The sequence below is a fragment of the Neovison vison genome, chromosome 2 (genome assembly GCF_020171115.1).
Source record: "Neovison vison isolate M4711 chromosome 2, ASM_NN_V1, whole genome shotgun sequence".
Classification (NCBI taxonomy): Eukaryota; Metazoa; Chordata; class Mammalia; order Carnivora; family Mustelidae; genus Neogale; species Neogale vison.
The window spans coordinates 94059501-94081859 of NC_058092.1; the positions used below are offsets into that span (position 1 = coordinate 94059501).

The 22359-nt window shown below is 50.9% G+C and overlaps 2 protein-coding genes across 5 annotated transcripts; both read right to left on the reverse strand.

Annotated features, from left to right (window-relative positions):
- Positions 1 to 627: 627 nt before the first annotated feature.
- On the reverse strand, positions 628 to 4445 carry PSRC1 (proline and serine rich coiled-coil 1). 4 transcript variants are annotated; one of them, XM_044238837.1, is made up of 8 exons: positions 4366 to 4445; positions 3936 to 3992; positions 3786 to 3843; positions 2892 to 3333; positions 2423 to 2537; positions 2082 to 2330; positions 1686 to 1779; positions 628 to 1254 (listed from the first exon to the last, which is right to left on the reverse strand). In XM_044238837.1, the coding sequence occupies exons 2-8, from the start codon at positions 3952 to 3954 to the stop codon at positions 1251 to 1253; spliced, it is 981 nt and encodes a 326-aa protein (XP_044094772.1). In that variant the 5' UTR covers positions 3955 to 3992; positions 4366 to 4445; the 3' UTR covers positions 628 to 1250. The 4 variants fall into 4 exon arrangements, with proteins under 4 accessions (XP_044094772.1, XP_044094770.1, XP_044094773.1 ...); XM_044238835.1 differs by having other exon boundaries at positions 2082 to 2333; XM_044238838.1 differs by lacking the exon at positions 628 to 1254 and having other exon boundaries at positions 1682 to 1779.
- A 5343-nt stretch (positions 4446 to 9788) lies between these two features.
- Positions 9789 to 21823, reverse strand: MYBPHL (myosin binding protein H like). The gene is made up of 8 exons (XM_044236460.1): positions 21679 to 21823; positions 13520 to 13608; positions 12764 to 12959; positions 12396 to 12535; positions 12095 to 12254; positions 11857 to 11993; positions 10636 to 10822; positions 9789 to 9820 (listed from the first exon to the last, which is right to left on the reverse strand). Exons 1-8 carry the CDS (start codon positions 21821 to 21823, stop codon positions 9810 to 9812), a joined length of 1065 nt encoding a protein of 354 aa, XP_044092395.1. The 3' UTR covers positions 9789 to 9809.
- Between the last annotated feature and the right edge of the window lie 536 nt (positions 21824 to 22359).

Genomic DNA, 22359 nt, shown 5'->3' on the forward strand with positions numbered 1-22359 from the left:
TGGTTGCAAGAGTGTGAGAAAAGGGAGACAGTAAACTCTGTTAAATGAGTCTCTGTCATTTTTTTACCAACCCCCCACCATCGTGCAAATTTATTTTTCCAACAAATGAATGAAATTCTCTGCCACATACAAATCATAACACCAGGCATGGCAGAGTTTTATAAAACCTAGTGTCAGCCCTCAAGTCTAGGCCCAACAATTCTAATGATATAAGGTGGAATGCGATGAGGTGTTCCAGTATCTTCTGCTAACGCATTCAGCAAAACTGAGTACTAGGATACCCACCAAAGGGTTCCCTCATCTCATCAGCACAGCAGACTAGATGCTGAGGCATTCTCAGAAGGCTCTGTGCTCTTGCCAGGAAAGGTCACCCAAGCTTAGGATATAAATAACAATTTGACCAAGACCTTGCCTAGATAGCCTTACTCATGTATTTCCATTGATCTGGACCTTTCAGTAACATACGCATCCTGGAAGAAGGCAGCTCGTTCCCATCTAATGCCAACCCCAGGGTGGGTGGTCCCGGTCTGATGAGCTTGCAACACAAGCCCCTTTGGTCTATTTAGGCCCAGCCTGGGAAGCTCGTCCTGCCTCCCTCATCGGAATCACATAGGAGTTTACTACAAATTTGTTTGAAATTGGAGAATTTACTTTCACATATACAGAGATTAGAAAAATACATTCATTTTGTTTTAGAAAAACACAGCCCAATGCAAGCTTATCATCAACTGGCCCGTTAGGAGTCACAGAATTTGCAGGAAACCAGGTGCCTGCCTCTGCCTCTCCAAACAGGCCTGCAGTCCAGTAGAGGGTGCTCCTCAGGGAGCCGGGCAGTTAGCTATAGAGGCCATTCACATGTAAATGTCCAGTGAACCAATGCCTGGGAAGAAGATCAAACTCTCTGAGACTGAACACAAGAGTGGGGGTGGGCAAGGACAAACTACTCTCTGGCTTTTCTCATTTTCTGCTTGTTAATTTCACCGTCAGGAGGTGACCTCTTTTCCCTAATCCTCTTTCAACTCACAGGGTTTGACTCCCCTCCAACTCAACCCTAATCCACCCCATCTCCCATCTCTTTACTGCTGGGGCACCAGCCCTGGTGGGATCTCTTTCTCCTGCTCTTGCGCCAGGATTCGCTTGAGTCGGGGCCTGTCTTCCATGAGAAAGCTTGGGAGGCCGAGTAGAGGTGAGTCCAGGCAGTGTGACTGTAGTGGTTTGCTACGGAATTCTTGCTTGCTGTCCTAATCTCTTTACCTAAAGAATCAGAAGGAAGAACTGCTTTAAATTGTCCTTCTTGGGACGCCTGGGTGGCGCAGTTGGTTAAACGACTGCCTCCGGCTCAGGGCGTGATCCTGGAGTCCCGGGATCGAGTCCCACATCGGGCTCCCAGCTCCATGGGGAGTCTGCTTCTCCCTCTGACCTTCTCCTCGCTCATGCTCTCTCTCACTGTCTCTCTCTCTCAAATAAATAAAATAAAATCTTAAAAAAAAAAAAAAATTGTCCTTCTTCTGCAAGCCCATTTGTCACCTGCTGAGCTCATGTTTCTCAGGGAAGGAAGAATGGGACTCCCTGCCTCTCTGGGCTCCCCTCCTCATCCCCACTTTGCTACACAATACTCAGGGCTGGTGTCCACAACAGTTTGGAAGCCCAGAGGATGGGACAGAGAGCATTTCAACTGATCTTACCTGGTAGGTCCTGGGACTGCAGCTTTCTTAGGGGGCTGAAGATTGCTGCGGGTGGCACCAGGGGCGGGAAGATTTGGTCGCTGAGAAATGGGAACTTGATGGGGGTTGACAAGAGAAATGAATTAGCACAGAGTTCAAGTGACCTTCTCAGAGTTTGGGATTAGTGCCTTTCTTCCTACCCAAGGTAAAAAACACGAGGTTTTTGAGAACCACAGTTCAAACTCTTTGCTCGGGCCCACATCCTCTCTTTAACTCAATCTTGCCATCTTCAATTTGAGTGGTAATGAAGATGGAGGAAGTGGTCACTGTTCCCAGCTCTGGGAGGGTACATTCCAGCTAGACAAGGGTAAGCATTCTTCCTCCTGACTTCCAACTGTTATGTCCACTCTTCCTCACCTCTGTGCCCTGCTGCGCTTGGTCGTGGAACTCCTTTCCGAGTTGGCAGAGAAGCTGGAGGCAGGGCACCTTTGCTGGGTGGTACACTCCGGCTGGTGACTGGCATTCGGCTGGCAGGCCTGGGGATAGCCGAGGGAACAGGCAGTCGACTGGAAGTCTTAGCAGCTCCTCCCTGTGGCCGAGAGAGGCGCTGAGAGTTGCTGGTAGAAGGCTGTGGGGCCAAGACTGGTCTGACAGTGGGAGGCGGGCCTGCTGGAATGAAGTAAAGGAATTAAGAGGGTCAGCTCCACATCCTTCCCCCCTCCCATTCACCCACAGCTTTGCTGTCCAAGCCTTCTCACTTGCTGTTGCTCTCCCACTGGGTCCAGCTTTGCCCCGGATTGGGGGAGTGGGCCGGGCAAGAGGAGAAGATGCTGGGCTTTTGGATGCAGGGAACAGATTGCAAGTGGGTGACTCCTGAAATACAAAGAGAGAAAAAATAGAACTAGAATGGAAAAAGAATCTGTTCTGCTGGCTGTTTGAGAAAGAGAGGTGGAGAGTTGCCTACATCCCAGTAAGGAAGGGCAGACATTAGTTGCCAACATCATCATCCTCACCAATAATGTTTACCGTAAGCTTATTATAGACACTGCAGAGAAATGTGCAGACACTGTGGTAAGTGCTTTGCTTACGGTATTTTGCTTACTTCCAATAATTCTGAAGTAGAATCTTACTAACCCCATTTTACAAAAAAGGAAACCACTCCATGGCTATACCAAGTAATACATTGTGCCTGAAGGGACACATCCAACCCAGACCCTTCGAACTTACCCTCTTCACACTGGAGGGCCTCTTCCCAGATGCTGCCCGAAGAGCCCTGACTGACCCCTTCTTATCGCTGCTCCGGAGTCGGGGTGTCAGGCTGCTTGGAGAGGGGGTGCTCCGAGTCAAAGAACTCACAGTGGGCAGCAGGTCTCGGACGGGACTGTCCTTTAGCACAAAGGTCTCCCGCCTAGGGCTGGGCTTCACCTTGCGAGGCCCCAGGCCCTCACCTGTGCTCTCCTGCTCCTGCAGGGCACACTGCTCCAGCTGGGCTGCCAGTCGGTTGGCCTCATGTAGAATCTCCTCCAGCTTCTCTGGACTAAGTGGGCCTAAGCTGAGCCTCACCCCCTGGGGGGCTGGGGCCACTGCATTTGGGTCACTTCGATTGGAAAGTCCTCTTCGGAGGGGTTTCTCTGGAGTCACTGACACTGCTATGTCTTCCTCCTCACGACTGAGACAGAAAACAAACCAGGCACCATGCCCACAAAGAAGAGAGCAGGAGACTGTGCAAAGGAGACCTGGCACCCCCCTCAACAGAGCCAGGGATACGACCCCAAACCCCAATGCCTATGCTTTCTGTGAGATCTGGCCTCTACGCGATGAGACACCTGGTCCTATGAGGCCTAATAGGCCTTTAATCCTTACTGACATTGGAAATGATGCCAGGATGAAGATGCAGCAAATCCATTTACCCTTCTTAATATCCTGAAATCTCATTCTAGCTTATCCCTTTTCCCTTTCCCCAGTAGTCATTGAGGCTCATGTCAACAATGCCCCCAGCAGCTGCTGGGCACCCAACCTTGCTACATTACCCAGACCCCACAGACCAATAATTCAGCAGTAAGGGGTTAGAGACAAAGAGGCATTGTAGGAGGAAAGCACGAAAGTCAAAGAGGATGGTACCTGTCAGATGGTGACAGCCCGCCAAAGTCCAAGGTCTCATCCACTATAAACTTCACATCTGTAAGGGAGGGGGGAATGAATGCCAGCCTCAGGTTGCCAACAGGGCTCTCAATCGCAGCACCCTCATTCTTTCCTCTTTACTTTCCTTACCTTCCTCCAAATCTTCCATGATCCCCCAGCAGGAGCACGAGTCAGATGAGACGTGAGCTGGAGAGAAAATAACCCTTTCTTCAGGTCTCCACCCTGCCCAAGGCTCCCAGCTCGACTCAGGGTGCAAGCCAGGGGTGGGGGAACACGCTGGAGGTAAAGCAAGAATCCCAGGAGTAGCACCTGCCCTTTTAACAGCCCTGTTACCTCCAGAGAAGGTGCGGAGAGCGCACCATCCCCCTTCCGCAGGTTGCCCGGCTGCCCCCCTACAACCTGCTCTCTCCTCACCGGGGGCAGTGTGCACCCCCTATCTTCTTCCCCGCCACCATCCTCCAGTTCTTTCTCTCCCCAAATCGCCTTTCCACTCCCACGGCACCACACCCACACCACACCTCCAGCCCACCCTCGGTTTTTACTTAACGCCCCGCCTCACCTTGCTCCAAAGGTGCTTGCCTCTCACTACTTAGTCCCGGGAATCACCCCTGAAGGGGTGGGGCTCCTTTCGAATCTCTTAGGTCCCACCCACTTTTACTACAGACGCCCATTGATTGGCGGATCCCAGCATTTCCCGCCCCTCGGGGGCGGGGCAGCGACAGCCAGCCGGCCGGAAGTCTGCCTGTAGGGGCGGTGCTGAGAGCGGCTCTAAAAAAGACTCCATCCGGAGGGCTGAAGCGGGGAGTCCACGAGCGCGCGCGCGTGCCCGGGAGACCTCCCTACGGAGCAGGCGGGCCCTTGTGGCGCGGCGCGAGGGTCCTGGCCAATGAATGTAGGTTTCTCGCCCGGCTAGCCCCGCCTCCTTTCCGCCCCCTCCCCCAGCTGGGCGGAGCCAGGGCTCACTAGGCCGGCCTGGAACTAACAACACCCTTGAGGGAATTCGGTTCCGGAGGATTACTTGGTTTGCAAGCACCACGTTTGCCAGATTTCCTCAATTGTGATTTTTTTCAAGTTGCGGGAGCACCCAGACATTTATAGCTTAGGTATATTTAGGATCCGTAAGAAGTACATCTCCCATCATCTTTTTAAGCGAGAACTTTCGGAACGTGAGATAGCTGAGGTGTAATTAAAACAAAACAAAACAGGCTTTTCTGGCAGGGAGGTGTGGGTCCAGTTCACCCGAGACCCCTCCATCACAGGCAGGCATGCTTGAGTATACGCGGCCCCTCTCTTCTCCGCGGAGTGAGGATCCTGACCATCAGTTATGTTCCCTCGAGTTTTCGGCCACGTGCCACAGGGGCTTTTGAACGTGCCTGTAAACGCTTTCAAACTAAAAGCTGTGTTTGTAAAATGCTTAAGCCTACTCATTAGAGATTCCCTTTTTGTTGTTTCCCACCGGTTGCCTGTGACTAGCCTGGGCCACCAGTTACCAGAGCTTCTTAGAAATGTTTTAAAAAATCGAGAAGAATGGCTGGAGAGCTTTGGTCTCCTGCGTTTATGACCATTATCTGGGCTATTTACAGGCCTTTTTTGGGGTTTCCTTCCTAGTTTTTAGCCATGAGGTTGAGGTGGTGAGGTTTGTAGGCCTGAGCTGTCCCTGAAGTAAATGCCACAGGCAGCAAAGAGACCTTGGGATTCAGTGGGGACTGAGGGGCTGGGTGGGGAGGCCCTGGACTTGCAGGCTTGTGGGCAGCAGAGCTGAGAGAAGAGGGTTGCCTGGGTTTCTGTACGCTTGCTGGTAAAGGCGGAATTGCAGTAGCTTGTAGCATTTGGGTTCTGGGGAGGTGGGAGGGCTGGAGCCTCCCTCTCTCCAGGCAGATGGTGGTGAAGCAGAGTGTAAGGAGAGAAGCTGCTCATTAATTAGCAAATTGGCTGTTTGTTTCTCCTAAGGAAACTTGTCCTCAATTTCCTGTCACCAGGGGTGCCTGGGGGGCTCCCTCCTTTCGGCTCAGGTAGTGATTTCAGGGTCCTGGTATGGAGCCCCCTATTGGGTTTCCTGCCCAGCCTGGAGTCTGCTTCTCCCTTTCTTTCCCTTCACTCATGCTCTCTCTTTCAAACAAATAAAATCTTTAAAAAAAAAAAAAAAAATCCTGTCACCAAATTATGATTTTGAAAGCTGTTGCAGTACCAGAAACAAAAAGCAACTGAACTTTCTCCACCGTCAAAATAACAATAAAATCAGAAAATACAGACTTCAGGCTTGAGAGTTCTTACTCAGCATAAGGCCATTACTCTGAGAATTGTCCACGTTAGCTCAACCCCAAAATGAGATATATGAGCAGATGTTTAAGATTTTGAATAAATGTTAAATGAATTAACAAAGAGATTGCCTCCTCCCAGGCAGGTGTTAGACCTTAGTTCAGAGGGAACTCCATTGTGTTGAATGCATAAATGATAAAATCAAGGATTCTAGGACAGTCCGTCTTGAATGTGGAAAGATTAACTGTGACTGGAAGTCTTGTTCAGTGTGAAGATTTTATTCCTTTATCATGAAGGTTCAGAATAGATGAATTGTAAGGGATGGTCCTTGAGTACTCAACAGACAGCTGAGGCATGGGGCTGTGCGCAGAGGTCAGAGGTCTAACTGATTCTTAGGGGATCATAGCTGGGAGTATTCTACTCCTTCCTGACCTAGGCCCTGCCCTAGCTGGAGGGGGGTTGCTTCTTGGTCATTGCGTACATGACTAGCTGGCTCTGGACTCTGGGCCCCTTCTCTCCCCACCCCAGCACTCTCAGCAAGGGCATTAGACCCTACAAATAATTTGTGTGGTTACTTTCTCAGCTTTCTCAAGATGCTAATTAGTAATGTTCTGAATGCATAGAAGAAGTTAATTTATGACATATGATGGATGCCTTTGGGGCACTGGGACTTCATTCTTATAGTGCTCCTGTTGAGAAAAGCTGGAACAGACACTTTGCCTCAACTGAAAATAGACCTTTGCTTTGAAGAGAAAAGCCCTTCTCACTCTTCTCAGGCAACACAGTCCCTCTCCCTCCTCAAAGCCTTGTCTAAGATTTACTATCTCCTAGGAATCTTTTCTTTCTTAAACCCATGATCCCAACCCAGACCCACTACAGTGAGGGTCACGGGTGAAAGAGGGGAGAGGAAAGAGGGAAGGCTTGAAGTCAGGCAGACCTGGTTCAAATTCCACTACCAGCTGCATGACTTGGAGCAATTTTACAAACTTCAAGTGCCTCATGTGAAAAATGAGGATTAAAAGAGATAAAGCCTGACATCCAGTATCTGATGCAGAGAAGGCTGTTCCAGTTACATATTACTGTGTAACAAACCAGCCCAGTATTTTATGGCTTGAAACAACAGCAACCTTTTGCCTCATGATTTTACAATTTGGGCAGGCTTGTGTAAGGACCATCTATCTCTGCTCCACTGAGAGTAGGCTGGGCTTGACTAGGGCTGAAGGGTCTCAGGTGGCCACTCATGCCTAGGGGCTGTGGTGTGGACTGTTGGCTGGGATGCTTGGTTGTCCTGCATGTGGCCTCTCATAATTCAGTAATCTGTCCTGAGATTCTTTACATGGGAGCTGACCTCCAGAAGCAAAAGCAGAAACTACTAGACTTCCTGAGGTCTAGGCCCAGACCGTCACAGCATCACTTCCGCTATATTCCTTTGGTTAAAGGAGGTCACATGGTCAGCCCAGGTTCAAGGGGAGGAGAAATAGACTCCAGCTCTTGGTGGGAAGAGCACTATGCCCATCCTAGCCAGAATGGGAGGAATTGCTATCTTTTGCAGACTCCATCGTAGAATGCCTTTAATATTTTACTTATTATAAGAATGAAAACAAACATGTAGGCAAGGGTACCTCACCTTTATTCTTTCCCCAGGACTTAATGAGACTGCTCTACTTTCTTCAGTATCTCCCAGCCTTCGAGTCTCAGTGCTCTGTCTTTAATTAGCTTTGTACGTGTTTATGTGTTCTGCTGTCTGTGTCTCTGTGATGGACGTGTGTCCTGTTTTCCAACTTATACTGCAAAGTGCAGAGAGGAAGAGTACAAGTCATGTTCAGCATCTCTTTTAGTACCAGGCACTGGATAGAATTGAATTCAGCTCTGGCATAGACTCTAGACAAAAGGACGGTGTTAGAAACCTCTGCGGGGGGCGCCTGGGTGGCTCAGTGGGTTAAGCCGCTGCCTTCGGCTCAGGTCATGATCTCAGGGTCCTGGGATCGAGTCCTGCATCGGGCTCTCTGCTGAGCGGAGAGCCTGCTTTCCTCTCTCTCTCTCTCTCTCTGCCTGCCTCTCTGCCTACTTGTGATCTCTGTCTGTCAAATAAATAAATAAAATCTTTAAAAAAAAAAAAAAAGAAACCTCTGCGGAAGAGAATGTGGGTATGGGGAGAAAGAGGAGTGTGAGGGTCTGCAGATTCCATACAGTCTGGCTAAAGGATTCCAATGTTCTAAATGTTTTTCCCATAGAGAGTGGCTCAAACAGATGGACACTGAGGCACTGAGGATCCACACATTTATTTAGATTAGTCCAAAGCAGACGCTGTGCTGGAGCTCCTTGAGAACACAGTCTCACCACCATCGGGCTTCCTGGAGGCACAGAAAAGAAAGAGTATGTTGTGGCTCTAACAGCAAACACCCAGTGCACATCCAGGATGCTGAGGCAATCCTCTCCCTGGTCCCTGGGTCCTGTGCTGTCACTTCTCTACTTACTCTGCTGTGTTGCCCATGATGGCTGAGAGAGAGGTAGCAGAGCAAGTCCTCCTGACAAGGCTAACCCCAATGTGACATTAACATTAGCCCAGAGAGGGGACTGAGGGGTGGCCAGAGAACTGTCTTTGCAAGCCAACTGGCAGAGAGCGTTCTCCTGAGAAGTCTGTGCTTTTAATGCATCCCTGAGGGGTTTTATTTGCTCTTTATCGAAGATGGACTCAAATAAATGGCTTCTAGGTTGGTATTCTCTCTCAATTTTCATCAGCCCGGAACTGCAAATCCAAGGAGACACTGGGAACCAGTTCTCCTTTATTCTCCCCCAAGCTGCTTTTTCACCCCACTCATCAGTTCCTACACAGCATTTCTACTGTGCGTGATTCAGAACCTGAACACGCCATCCCATTTTATTTTATTTTTTTTAAAGATTTTATTTATTTATTTGAGAGAGAGAGACAGTGAGAGAGAGCATGAGCGAGGAGAAGGTCAGAGAGCGAAGCGGACTCCCCATGGAGCTGGGAGCCCGATGTGGGACTCGATCCTGGGACTCCAGGATCACGCCCTGAGCCGAAGGCAGTCGTCCAACCAACTGAGCCACCCAGGCGTCCCACGCCATCCCATTTTAAACGGTGATCTGAGTTGCCCTTTGCCAGTAATGTGCTGCTTGGGACCACATACCCACATGTTCAATTATTATTGGCATGATGATAATGGTGGTTTCTTCTCTCAGAAGGGAGGGAATCCGTAAACTTCAAAGCAGAAAATAAGCAAACTAATCTTTCTCACCATGCTCATGATTCTGAGGTAGAAACAATGACTAGAAGCAGCTTCCTGTTCTTTTTCCCTGCTGCTGCCACTTGCTGGTGGTGACCTTCCATCCTCCACTCCTGATGGTTCCCTTGATGCCTTTTCGTGTAGTGCCTGCCGGCCTCCCTCCCACAGAACCCGCTTACAGTTAGGTAGATGCTGTCATCCCTTTCCAGAGGTCCCTTAGGTTTAATACCTGTCATCAACTTGAGTAGAGATAGATAGAGGATGTGACACAAGTAGTACCATCTATAGTAAATTCCTTTCACGGAGATGATAGTGGTAGCTTACCAAAGAAAGTGGTTAAGAGGAAAGTAGTCACCATTGGCTGCATGGTTGAAAGACTCAGGAATAAACGTCTGTCTCAGACTCAACACTAGTCATAAACATGACCTACTCCTTTCAGACCCCAGCCCCTCTTTCCTTACCTTTGTCAGAGTTGCCCTAATCCTCTTGGGGAGCCTCAATGAGGAGCTGCAAGAATTCAGACATTTCTCAGAGTTAACATCTCCGAAATCTCTGGGAAACCTTCTTGTGGAGCACTGGGAAGGAATAGGTCTCTCCAGAGTCCATGGTGCTAATTAGGAGTCTCCACATGGGGAAAAATAGGGCGTGCAATGGCCTGTTCATTCCTAATTCATGCTATGCACACTTAGAGAGTGCCCACTGTGTGTCAGAAACTGGGCTCAGCACTGGTGGGGGTGGGCGATGATGACAAAGGCAAGTCAGAATGTCCCTTAATGGAGAAACAGATCAATAAACAGGTACTTACATAACAATACGCTAAATGCAATGACAGAGATCTGAACATGGGGACAGGAATGGGTGGATGAATGAATACTTTAAAAGAGGTAGAGAGGATGTGCAATTCTCCCTTTTAGCAAACCGGAGGGGCAAGTCCTGACAGACAACTGCAGCTTTCCTGGACTCAGTCAAAGACTGTATAATTTCAGGACAAACGATCTGAGCGAAGGCCAGGAGGCTGGTGCTCTTTCCACCACAGTGCTGACTCCTCACTTAAGCAGTGCTGGGGATCGTGGGTAAACCAATCACTGCCCTGTGCATCAGGTTTCTCCTTTGCAGAATGGAACTAGCTATCCTGTATTACAGAATAATGTTGGAGAGTAATAAGATATTGGAGGATAAAAACGGCTCCTCACGTCCATCCTGATGTTAACAGGGCCGAAAGCACCTGCAGGGGGAGCCAGCCAAGCCCTGCTCTCTGCAGGCTTGTAGCTCCATCCCCGAATTTTCCAGCTGTGGAGAGAAGGGATGAGTTCTGCCCTTACCTTTCACATCCACCCGACAGTCCACAGACGCCTCCCCCAGGGGGTTAACCGCCTTGCAGGTGTAGATTCCCCCGTCAAAGGGACCTGGCTTGCGGATTTCTAAAGAACAGATTCCCAGGTGACTGAGAGCTCTGTACTTGGGGTTGCCTTGGATATCCATCTTGTTCTTCAGCCAGATGATCTTTGGCTGGAAGATAAAGACGAGGGGCCAGCACAGGAGTGATGAGAACCAGTTGTTCTTTCTGTGCTCAATTCCTGGGACTCCTCGCCTACAAGGCCTGGGGACACACCGGCCAGAGAAGTGGGAGGAGTAGGGTGCCTTAAGAACGGGTGACACGGGATCTAGAAGAGATAATGGTCTTCTGGAAAGCTCCCCGTGCCTTACATTTGGGGAGGTACTCCCTTTCCAGTACCCTCAAAAGCCTCCTAAGCTCCTTCTGTTGGTTTAAAAAAGCACCTGAAACCTTGCCTTGTTCAACTATTCCTGACTAGAAAAAAGATGGGACCTCTGTCCCATCCTGCGCCAGCAGCCACCTCATGGATCCCAAGTACCAGGCCTCAGGATCTCCTCTTTTTTGTATGTACATTGTTGAATCATTCATATTCTGTTCCCACTGTTGGCTTGGGACTCACTGTTGCTTCTTTGGTTAGAAAGTAGTTACTAGAGTGTGCTTATTGACATTCTCTTTCTGAGACTATCTCCATGCAGCCTGGCCCAGGACTCCTATGCGAAAGGTACTTAGTAAGGTTGTTAGTGCTGGTTTATGCATTATGGTATCCAGAAGGACAGTGACCAGATTGAACAAAGACATTCTCTGAGCTGTGGCCTCAACTCTAGACACCTGGCATGCAGATGGCCCTGAACAGGTGAGGCATAGTGGTTGATAAAGGAGAAACCAGAGAGACTCCATCACCTCTGCCAGAGAGACAACTTGAACTCACGCCCCGCTGCCAGCAGACCAGTAAGTGACATCTTCATGTATGAGGAAATTGGAAAAGGAAATTGGAAAGCATTATCCACATCCATATCCACATCAGCCTGTCTTGGACTCTAAGTGCCCTGACTATTCACAGCCTGCCTGAGCCTCTGTGGAAGGGGCAGGGGTTGGGGAACAGGGTAGGGGGAACAATGATGTGGTTAGAACACTCTTCCACATGGCGGAGATTAGGGCCGGAGCAGGGAATGGTGTGGCCTGGCCCATGGGCAGGACTCCCGCTCACCTTAGGAGACGCGCGGACACAGCAGAAGAGCTGGGTGTCATAGCCGGTGACTGTGGTGCAGTCCGCCAAAGGCTGGGTGAACTTCGGGGCTTCAGAGAAATCTCGTTGCACAAACCCCTCGATCTTGCAGACAGTTGCTGAGGGGACCAAGAAGGGCCATGCTGTAGTGCCTGAGAGCCCCAGCCCTCTTCTACTCTTCATCCTCAGCTCTTCCCAGCCCCCAGGCCCCGGGTCCTACCTGCTTTCTGGATGTGGGCAAGGTCGGCTGTGATGGGGGCTGTCTCACTGAGCCCACACTGGTTCTCAGCAAAGACTCGAAAGGCGTAGGAGTTGCCCACGATGAGGTTGGAGACTGTGAAGCTGGTGCGGTGATAACGCTCCAGCACCGTGAACCACAGCTTAGGGGTCCCAAGAAGATGTCGTGAATGAGAGCCCTGTTTTCTGAACTCACTCCACCTCAGCCCACTGCACAGAGCTACCAGAGCCCCATTCCAGAATGCGTTATTCCTCTCTCCCCACTCCCTCCCAGCTGGCCTCACCCCAGATTTTGTGTCAGCCTTCTGCAAGGTGTATCCCAGGAGTGCCGTGTTGCCCGTGTCTTGGGGAGGTGTCCACTCCAGAGTAGCATTGGAGCCCCAAACGTCCACCAACTTGATACTCTGAGGAGGGCCTGGCCTCTCTGAAAGGGCCAAGCATGGCAGCAGGCATGGTACCACTCACATATGCCTGGGAACGACTTTGGGAGTGCCCCTTCCTTTCTCTGCTCAGCCACACTTCCCCTCACCCACCACTGTGCCCCACCCTCGGTGAGGAGTCACCCCAGCTTCCCCAACTCTCTGTGATGGCTCCTCTTTAACCTGGAGAGGGAGCCCCTGGGACCACTTCTCTCCAACTCCCTGCATTGTACCGATCACCAGGATGTCAATGGTGGCAGTGGCCTCCAGCTCTCCCAGCTGCACACTGAGCTGGTAGCGACCCGAGTCAGCACGTTGGGCTTCTCGGATGAAGAGGATGGAGTCCTGCTCCCCATTCCGCACACTCACACGGCTGGCATCCAAGGCACAGCCATCATGTGTCCAGGTGGCTCGAGGTTTGGGTTTGCCCTAAGAAATGGGAAAGGACTGTGAGGAACCCCAAGAGGGCTTATGACCCTCCCTGTCGCAATGGGAGGGAGTCAGAGCCACCCCAGGTCCCCATGGTGACTTGACTTGAACTGAAAATGCCTTGAGTTAGAAATTGGTGAGCTGTCCCAGGAGACTGGCATCTTTCATCAACAGGCTAAGGATCATGGGGGAATGAAGGGGTTTAGCTTTGAGTTTCCCACCCTCTGGGTTTAGGTCACCTGGGGCAGCTGAGACTAACTAGAGCTGCCTAACCTCCCAAGAGCCCTCTAAACTGAGAGCTCCCAGAACTCTGCTGACTGAAGGACATAGGGTAGCCTCAGTTCATCACCTGTGGCATGCCCAACCCAAAGCCCACATCAGGAGTGCAAATTGGAAGGGTCATTCTGCCTCAGACTTATGGTGACATGGCCCCCTTCATTCCAGGCCAGCATGACTGCTCCAGTGCCAGCAAGACTCTTAGTATCCATTTCCAAATTAAAACCCTGGCCTGGTCCCAGCATGGACCCAACATGGACCCAGCACGGGGCCAGCATGATCACCTGGAATGGGATTAGTAGGTTCACAGTGTCTCCGACCTTCCGGATATAGGTCTGCCTCAGGGTCCGAGGTAGCCAGATCTTGGGGTGCTCTGAGTGATGGAAGGAAAGGGAAGAGTGGGTGATGAGCCTCCTAGGGTGGGAGGAGCAGAGCTCGAAGGAAGTGGACACCATCTGGCTGTACCTCGTGGGCAGATGACCCAGGTGCTCAGCAAATCCAGCTTCTCCTAGGGAACGGGAAGATTGCTCCCATCGTCTCACTGGGATTTAGGCAAAAGTGATTGGCTGAAAGATCCCCTTGGCAGAGTCTTGGCAGAAAGCACTGAAGTGTGAGCCTGATGCTTACTTCTTTTAATGGGTAACTCTCAAACTACTGACTTTTCATCAACCAAGATTCTTTTTTCTGTTTGCACACAGAATGGTCTAGCCTGTGCAGTTTGTCTCTCAGCCCCCTTCCTACATTTGTCCTTAACAGCACTTCTTTTATCAAAGCCGCTTTCAATGTTAGTCTTGACGTCCAAGGGTCAGCCCTACTTCTCAGCTTGAGGAGAAAGCTTTCCACTCTGAGGGCAGAGTCACACAGGACCCTCTTGGGCAGCACCGACATCACTGCTCAGGGAGCTGACCCCCCGGTCCCTTCCTCTGCACGCTGCCCGCTTGGGCACCTGCCCGGTGCTCTTCCAGTTCTTGGACCATTGCTTTGTATGAATAGGATCTGGGAAAGACTAGGCCCACAGCTCACTACTCCTTGATCTCCCAGGTGTGTTCCAGTGAGAAGAGGGATTAGCTCCTGTCCCTTGGCTTCCAGGATGGAGGCAGGAGATGCTCAGAAAGTGCTGAGTGTAAGGTATGGAGGCTGACCAGCTGTGACCTCTCCCCTCACAGGAAGCCTTGGGCACCCTTGGCTGAGAAAGTGCAAACATCCCACCTGGGTTCCCTTGGGAGCCTGGCTTACACGGCACCATTTCCCAGCTTTCTAGGGCTCTGGTGTCCTCTCCAGGGGCACACATGGTCTCCTGCTGTTGTTGCTTTAAGTGAAATGTGATAGCACCTCAGGTCTCACCCACTCCCCAGCCTCTCCCCACAATTCACTGGAGCAGCTGTCAAAACTTCACCCCATTCACAACTGTGGCAAAGTGCACAACGGTTTGACAGAGGATTCCAAACTTTCTGATAACACTTCCCTGCAAATACATTCCTGAGCATTCTACCACAGCATATGTGTGTTTACTTATAAGTTGGACTGTTTAAATATGTACATGACGCTAGGCAAACTTCCGAGTGGTCAAATTCAAAATCAAGTAAAGAGAGTTTTCACTGTGTTCTTCCTACACTTCAATGCGTAGCCCACTGTTTAGAGACCAGGAACTTCCCTCCCCTGGCCAGCCCCAGGACCGTCTTGAGATCACTTTTAGCCTTTGTAAATGAATATAAACATGGTACTGAGCACATCCATCTCATTGATCTATCTTCCCTTTTCACTGTGTGGTTTACGTTTCCCCCGGGGGGTGCAGTCTTGGACTACACTGCATCTAGGGCCCTGGCAAAAGCAGGAACTGAATGACGCAGGGCCTCTGCGCTCTCTGTCCTGCCTGTGCTGCTGGGGCTGACCTAAGAACACCACAACGACCCAGCCCCAGGCAGCTGAACGACACTGTTGCACTTGCCCTCTATTCGACTTTGACGGTTTGGAAGGGGGTGGGGCATGAAAAACAGAAGAAGTGTTTGTGTGATGTGTCCCCCTCCTGTGGCGGTCTTGGCGAGCAACCAAGGAGTTGAGAACAAGCGGATATGACTTAAGAGTTTTCTGAAAAAGGAGGGCGGCGATTAAAAAGGAGGGTCAAAACCTAATCTTGCTGGGCTTGGTTCCCCACTGTCAGGTGGGGAAATAGCCCCTCATGCTTGCTGGAGAGAAGCCGGCTCTGCTGTCTCCTGCTTGGCCTGCGTGACGCAGAAAGACCCAGATGAGCACCAGGAACAAGAAGACAGGAGGGAAAGGGCTCAGAGCGAGAAACACATTGGTGAAGTTAGGCTGCCTCCCAGTCTAGAAGTGTGTGCCTGAAGGACCCGTTCTCTGAGCTTGGGGTCTCTGCCAACTTCCGGGGGCCTCTGCTGTCCCCTGGGGCCTTCTGCTGTTCCCTCCGCTTTCCTCTGCGGCCACCACAGTCAGGGCCCTGCCTGGGACCTCGCCCTTAGGAGAAGGAGGAGGCAAAGAAGGGAAGGCAGAGGGGACATCCTCCAGAGTTGGACAGGTTGGGGTGAGGAAAGGAACCCAGGTCGTCACGCCTGGAAGGTGTGCTGTCTGAGCCCTGCTAGAAGCTCAGGTGGGAAATGGGCTTTTCTATGGATAAGTGCAAGCTGAGTTATAGATTTCTGCCCACTTCGTGCCTTTTGTGTTTCTTAGATAACTACCTTGGAAGATGCTCCCACTGTTTCACCTGAACTGAAGAGAATGATCAGAGAAATGGGTTTATGAGGAACATAAATTAAGAGGGTGGCCTTAGAAGGAGGATGAGCAGAACAGCCCTGAGATGCAGAGGGGATACCAGCGGGGGCAGAGAGACGGAGGAGAAGGGGACCGCTGGAATGGCAGTCTCTTCCTCCCCGGGGGGGCTCCCCTGGCAGTTCTTTGCTTCTAGGCGGGGTTCCCTGACTAGATGATGAACTGACAGGGAACAACTTACGTTAGCAGAATGTTGTGAGTCTGAAGATTAGTAGGTGAGGATTCTGTGCTCAGCAGGCTCCCAGACCCCAGCTGGGGGAAAGAGGATGGGCTCCAGGCCAAAGCAGCTGACAGAGTGAGGGAGGTGGCAGGAGAGTACTTGGCAGCTGGGGGCGCCCGGGCAGCGGAATGCTCTCCCCCGCTCCAGCCCGGTCCTCTGGTGTGCCAGAGCAAGCGACCAATCTGCCCCTTTGCTAAGAATGTTAATCGGAGGGCTCACTTGGGGGCACCTCTTTTCACACATCTGTGGTCAAGAGAGGTGTTAATTGTACCGACCTTGGGGAAACGCCCAATGTCTTTCTGTTCCTCAGATGCCAGCACAGCTGTGAACCAGAGACAGTCCTGTGGCACAGCCCGGGTCTTCTGAGACCAGGTTTGAGACAGCCACAGCATGGTTTTCTTCCATTCACAGTCTTGGGGAAAAGGCATTTTGAAAAGTGCTTTGAGAGACATTGACTTCTGAGCAGTCTTTCTCTCAGACAGAATGCTAATTCTTTCTTGAAAATTAGCAGAGAAGGAGACTACTACTTCAAGTCCAAAGATCTTGACTCCTCTGGATTAGAAAATTCCTCTTAATTCTACCCTAACTCCATTCTGCTGAAGTGTATCCCCGTTTCCTTATTCTATGCTCATGGGAAATAGGTGTTCCTATTCTCTCAAAATTTCTCTTTGCGCCATTAAAGACTTTTCTCCAGCAATTTCTTAAGGGCTGAGAACTGCACGTTGATGTTATTACTTATGGTGTGGAGCGTGAAGGAACAAGACAGATACATTGAAAGAATGAAGGCTGCGTGTGTGTACACCTATGTGTGAGAGAGAGTGCCTGTGCAAGAGTGTGTGCAAGGATGAGATGGTGTGGGCATGTACTCAGGTAAGTGTGTGCGCGTGTGAGCACATGAGTGTGTGTGCACGTGTCTGCGTGAGTGAACTACCCAGAAAGAGGAAATGCACAAGGCAAACTATGGCTCTGCAATAGGATGTGGCCTTCGCCTTATCAGAAACTTGTCTGGAGGGCATCTGGGTGACTCAGTTGGGTGAACATCTGCCTTCAGGGTCCTGGGATCAAGCCCCACATTGGGGTCCCTACTCAGTGGAGAGCCTGCCTCTCCCTATGCCCCCTCCCTCCTGTGTTTTCTCTCTTGTTCTCACAAAAATAAATCCTAAAAAAAGTTTTTTAAAAGAAGAAAAGAAACTTGTCTGGAGTAGTGTCATAGGAAAAGTGACCTCTGAAGTACCTTGTGAAGGACAAGAGTGTCAGCTCCTTGAAGACTGTGAAACTAAGCTCAGAAAAAAACCAGAAGGACATAAAAGAGTAACACTAGTCTGAGGAGATTTGTGGCAGAGCCACAAGAGGGAAGAGGCCTGGGGCCTGAAATTATTGCATGCAGAGCTATTTTTAATAGAAATAAATAGAGAAACTTTTTAATAGAAATAAACATCTATCAAATGGGCCTCAGGGGCTCACGGCCAGGTAGTGTGAGCTGAGCAGCCCTGGGCTTCAGAGCATGGAAGATTCTAATTCTTCTTTAAGCTTACCCACGGAAAGCAAGATTGCCCACAAAGCCCCCAGCTTATTAGACGCCACTTGCTTCTCCAGGGTAGGGCCACAGCAGCTGAGCTCTCTCCCGCATTGTAGACCACACACCTCAAATTGTTTTGGGGACTTCAGTTCTGAGACCCATTTGTTACCTCGACAGGCATTCCCTGACGGGCGCGGTCTCCCCTGCTAGAGACCTGCTCTCTGGCACCAGATCCTGCGGCACTACGGAGACCTCTGACCCACGCCTTCCCACCCCTGCACTCCCCATCACCCTCTTGGTTACCACGCTTTTTCCTACCCAACTTATAGTCCAGTCCTTATACTCACTCCCTTGTGTACCCACTCAGCTCCCTTAATCCTCTGGTACTCCACTGCACTCCTCGCCATGGCCAACACCAGTTAAATGCTTTCCCGCCCCTTAGTGCCCACATCTGTACACTGGGGAAAAATACAAGAGAGGCTGACTGTGAGCCACTAACACTGACCACTAACTCCCAATTGCCTCCTTGCAATCCTTCCAGACTTCCCACTCAGCCTCCTCTTCTCTTGGGTGACTGCTGCATACCTTCCTCTTCTAAAAGCTCCATACCTTCTCCCTCATCCTCATCCTTAGTTGATGACCTTGCTAGTGTCTCAGGCCTGCCTATAGTCTATGCTTAACTCAGCATTCAGAATAAGCCTTAAAACCTATACCTGATCATGTCAGTTCTCACTTAAAACCCTGCCCAGGCTGCCCCATCAGTCTCAGTGCTGAGTCAGTCTTCACAATGGTATTGCTACTTCCCTGCCCCCAAACCTATCATTCTCTCTCTCAAGCTGCTACAGGCACAGTGGCCCCCATCCATAGGGCACACTCCTGCCTCAGGGCCTTTGCACCATTTTCTCTACACAGAAAACATTCCCCTCAAATACCTGCATGCATTGTTCTCTCATCTCCTTTAAGTTGCCGCTCAAATAGCACCTTTTTAATGAGACCTTCACTGAATATCCTGCTTAAAATAGCAAACAAGTTTCCCACCCCCAGCACTTTCTATCCTCCTCTGCTTCATTTTTCGGCCCATTTCTGACATGTTGTATATCTTACTTGTTTATTTATTGTCTATCTCCTTACACTAGAATGGAACCTCCACAAGGGGCATTATTTTTGCCTATTTTGTTCATTTTTGTAACAGTGCCTGCCACATAATAATCATGAAAGAAATATTTGTAGAAGGAAGAAAGAGGGTAGGAAAGTAAGAAGGGAGGGAAGAAGAAGAAAAGGAAGGAAGGTTGCTCCCAGGCATGGGCTCCAGTTTCCCAAGCCTGGAAGACAGAACAATTCAGATTGAAAGGAGATGCAGTTATTCTGAAAACAGCAGATGGACCCTTCCTCTGGGTCTCAGATCCTCCTCTCCTCCACAGCAGGGGAGCAACCTGTCCCCCACCTCCCACCTGGAGGTGCTGCCTCCAGGCCCCAGTGCCTCCGTGTAGTGCTGAAGGCAGATGGAAATTGTTTCCCAGTGCTGGCTGCCTACATTTGCCTATTTAGCCACAGAGCAGGCTTTCTTGACTAAAAGCTCAGTGTTAGATAATTGCAGGCTAATTTGATGTTGCAAATGAATTTTTGCTTCTGGTGCCTATTCTGCCTACTGCAGGGCCCCTCTGGATCCCGCAGTGCTCCCCACAAAAGAGAGGAGGTGTTAAAAGGAGAAAAAAAAGGCCTTGGTGCTTACGGGAATTTAGGGACCATCTAGGCCAGGTCCATGGTACCCTGAAGGACCTTCGAATGGGCTTCAGGGATTCTGTGAGTTCCCCGAAATTTTTTGAGTATTTTTCCTGGAATAAGCTTCCACAGATGTCATCAGAATTTCCTAGGTGTCCATAGCCATCAAAAGGTTATCCTTCAATTTACAGATGAGAAAATGGAAGCCTAGAGAAGGGCGCTCACTGACTTGCCTAGGGTCACAGTACAGAGCTGGGACTTGAACTCCTGTGTTCCCTAAGCAGATAACAGAATCAAACATACTTTGCAAACTATCACAAGCAGTGCCTACTACCCCTGACCTCTGGGAAGCTAATGAGTTGAGCTGCTGGCGCTGGTGGCCCTGAGGCCTGGGACTCTTGAGGCTGCACTCGCTGGAGATGGCCAGGGGCTGTCAGGAACCCATGGCCCACAGCATCTACTCACAGCAGAGGGAGGAGTGTGGGTGGGTAGGATGCTGTCTGCCAGGGTTAGGGAGACCCGCCAAGTCCGGAGTCAGCAGTCCTGGCTCTCATTCTCTCTGTGGCTTATTCCTTGGACCTTTTTTAGGAAGAAACTGGTTTTCTGTCTCAAGACTATCCCAGCCTTGGGGTGCCTGGGTGGCTCAGTGGGTTAAACCACTGCCTTCGGCTCAAGTCGTGATCCTGGAGTCCTGGGATCGAGCCCCACATCGGGCTCCCAGCTCTGCGGGGAGGCTGCTTCTCTCTCTGACCTTCTCCCCTCTCATGCTCTCTCTCTCTCAAGTAAATAAATAAAATCTTAAAAAAAAAAAAAAGACTATCCCAGCCTCAATGCTCACAGTAACTTCTGCTCCCTCGACCTCCTTTTCCATGGAGCAAATCAGCCAGCTCTCTCCCTATGACATCTAAATAGCTCCCAAAAACCCAGAGTCTCCTATAAGGATGACAGGAGGTAGCCAACTTCCCCTAGTCAACCCCATTTGCAGGTAGAACTCTTAGTCTTCACTCCTGATTTGGAAATACCTTATCATCTCTTCACATCTTAGCTTGCCTCTTCTGAGGCACTTTGGATCATCTCTATAATCCTTTCAGCTGCCCTACTAGGTAGATATTGTTAATTACCATTTTACAGAGAGGAAATTGAAACTGAGCAGTTGGTTGGCTTGTCCAAGGGCACAGAACTGCCCAAGGTGGCACTGGGCAGAGTCCAGATCACGTCATCTTCTCCTACTTCCCCCTACCCTGGGGTTCCATGAGCTTCTTGTTTGCAGTCTTCCCATCCCCTGCACTCAAGATGTCGAGAGGCCCAAAGTAGGGACTTAGTGCAGGTAACTGTCTTAAATGTGTAAGGTGCCCATGGTCCCTCCTGCGGGTTAATGCACAGAAGGAAAAAAGCCTGGCTCCTGCCTTCCATGTCTGGCCAGCTGAGCCAGGCCCAACGGGTGACACCCCAAGTGAACATCACAGAGCTCACAGAGCTGTGAGCTGCAGAGGCTTCAGCCAGGGGAAGCTGGGGAATGGTTGGCGGGGCCGCTGGCAGGGACACCCGGGACTAGGAGGGCCACCCACCACCTCCTTGCTCAAAAGTGCCTCTTTGCTTAGAGGCTCACAGAGAATACTGTGGAAGGGAGGCCCATAGGTCTCCTGGATGGGCTCTTCTTCCATGGAGCTCAGACCCCAGGAGGCTGGGGATTTCCCTGGGAGCTAGCTGGAGCGTTAGTATAGCTCCTCGATCCACGGCACTGCTGAGCGACAGGCAGAGTGTCCTGCCCTATTTGTTCACCACCCAATCTCTCAGTTGCTAGAGACTTTTCATTGCCCCCTTCTAATCCAGACGGCCACCATCTCACCCCTCATTCCCTTCCTGGCTGGTATTAGTATATCAGGTCCTCAGTCTCTGGGACATTTTATTACAAGTTCAAATATAAACAGATCATCTTTAGTCACTGTAAAGGGCTGCAAATACCACTCACTGACTTCTCACCCAAAAAGCACAAACCCAGCAGACACTTGAGCAGCAAATAAGAATCCACCAAGGAAAGGAGTGGGGGTTCCAACCAGTGCTCCTCCATCCTGGGTACCAGTCCCATGAAGCCGTTCACCTCTGCACAAAGCTAAGGAGGTGCAGCCGGGTGTTAGGGAGACCTCCCCAACTCCTACTGACCCAGCCGCCCCACCCTTCCCAACCCCACGGGTCACCTTCTATATGGGGCAGGAGCTGGGGAATGGGGCTGCTGGACTCTTGTCGAGATGAAGCGGGGGGTCCTTCAGCATCAGCGGTGTGCGTTTCTTTCACCTTCAGTGTGGATCCCGAGGGCACCTCCAGAGCTGTGACTGCCTCCATGCTGGGCCACCCCAAGGCTGGGCTCCAGCGGGAGATTTTCACTGTTGGTGGTGAGGGAGGGGCTAAGCACCTGCTCTCCAGTCTGGCCTCCCAGGGTCCCAGCCACGGGCTTATGTAACTGGCTGGCCTTCTCCCACCCAGCTACTCTCAGCAGAAAGGCTGAAGCAGGCACCGGGGAAGACAGGGAGATCAGACAGCAGCCCAGAATAGCCGCAGGAGGGCTGAGGTGACAGCCCTCGCACAGCACTGGGGAGGGCGGGGAGGGCTTGCGCTCCCCTGACTGCGCGCACAGATTGCACAAAGGGGGCCGGGCTTAGCAGGCTTAGCGGGTTCGCAGGCACACCTTTAAGGGCTCCTACTCTCTCAGCTCCACAGTCAGAGAGCTCTAAGTTCTTACCAACTTGCCCTGTATGGGGTCTGTCCCCATCCCTTCCGCCTAACCGCCTAGTGGTAGTGGGAGGAGGCTGAGTCCACGCTCCGGGGCCAGACCAGCTGGCCTCACCTTTGGCTCCATCACCAGCTAGCTGGTGTGATTG

What these genes read in the sequence shown, in the direction of transcription:
- PSRC1 (XM_044238835.1), bottom strand. An exon ending in GGCCCTCCAGTGTGAAGAGG is followed by an intron (nt 2,538 to 2,891) that starts GTAAGTTCGAAG and finishes TTTGTATTTCAG; the next exon opens with GAGTCACCCACTTGCAATCT. An exon ending in CAGTGGGAGAGCAACAGCAA is followed by an intron (nt 2,334 to 2,422) that starts GTGAGAAGGCTT and finishes ACTTCATTCCAG; the next exon opens with CAGGCCCGCCTCCCACTGTC.
- MYBPHL (XM_044236460.1), bottom strand. Translation starts at nt 21,823, where the DNA reads ATGGAGGCAGTCACAGCTCTGGAGGTGCCCTCGGGATCCACACTGAAG. An exon ending in AGGCTGACACAAAATCTGGG is followed by an intron (nt 12,255 to 12,395) that starts GTGAGGCCAGCT and finishes GGGACCCCTAAG; the next exon opens with CTGTGGTTCACGGTGCTGGA. An exon ending in TGCCCACATCCAGAAAGCAG is followed by an intron (nt 11,994 to 12,094) that starts GTAGGACCCGGG and finishes TGGTCCCCTCAG; the next exon opens with CAACTGTCTGCAAGATCGAG.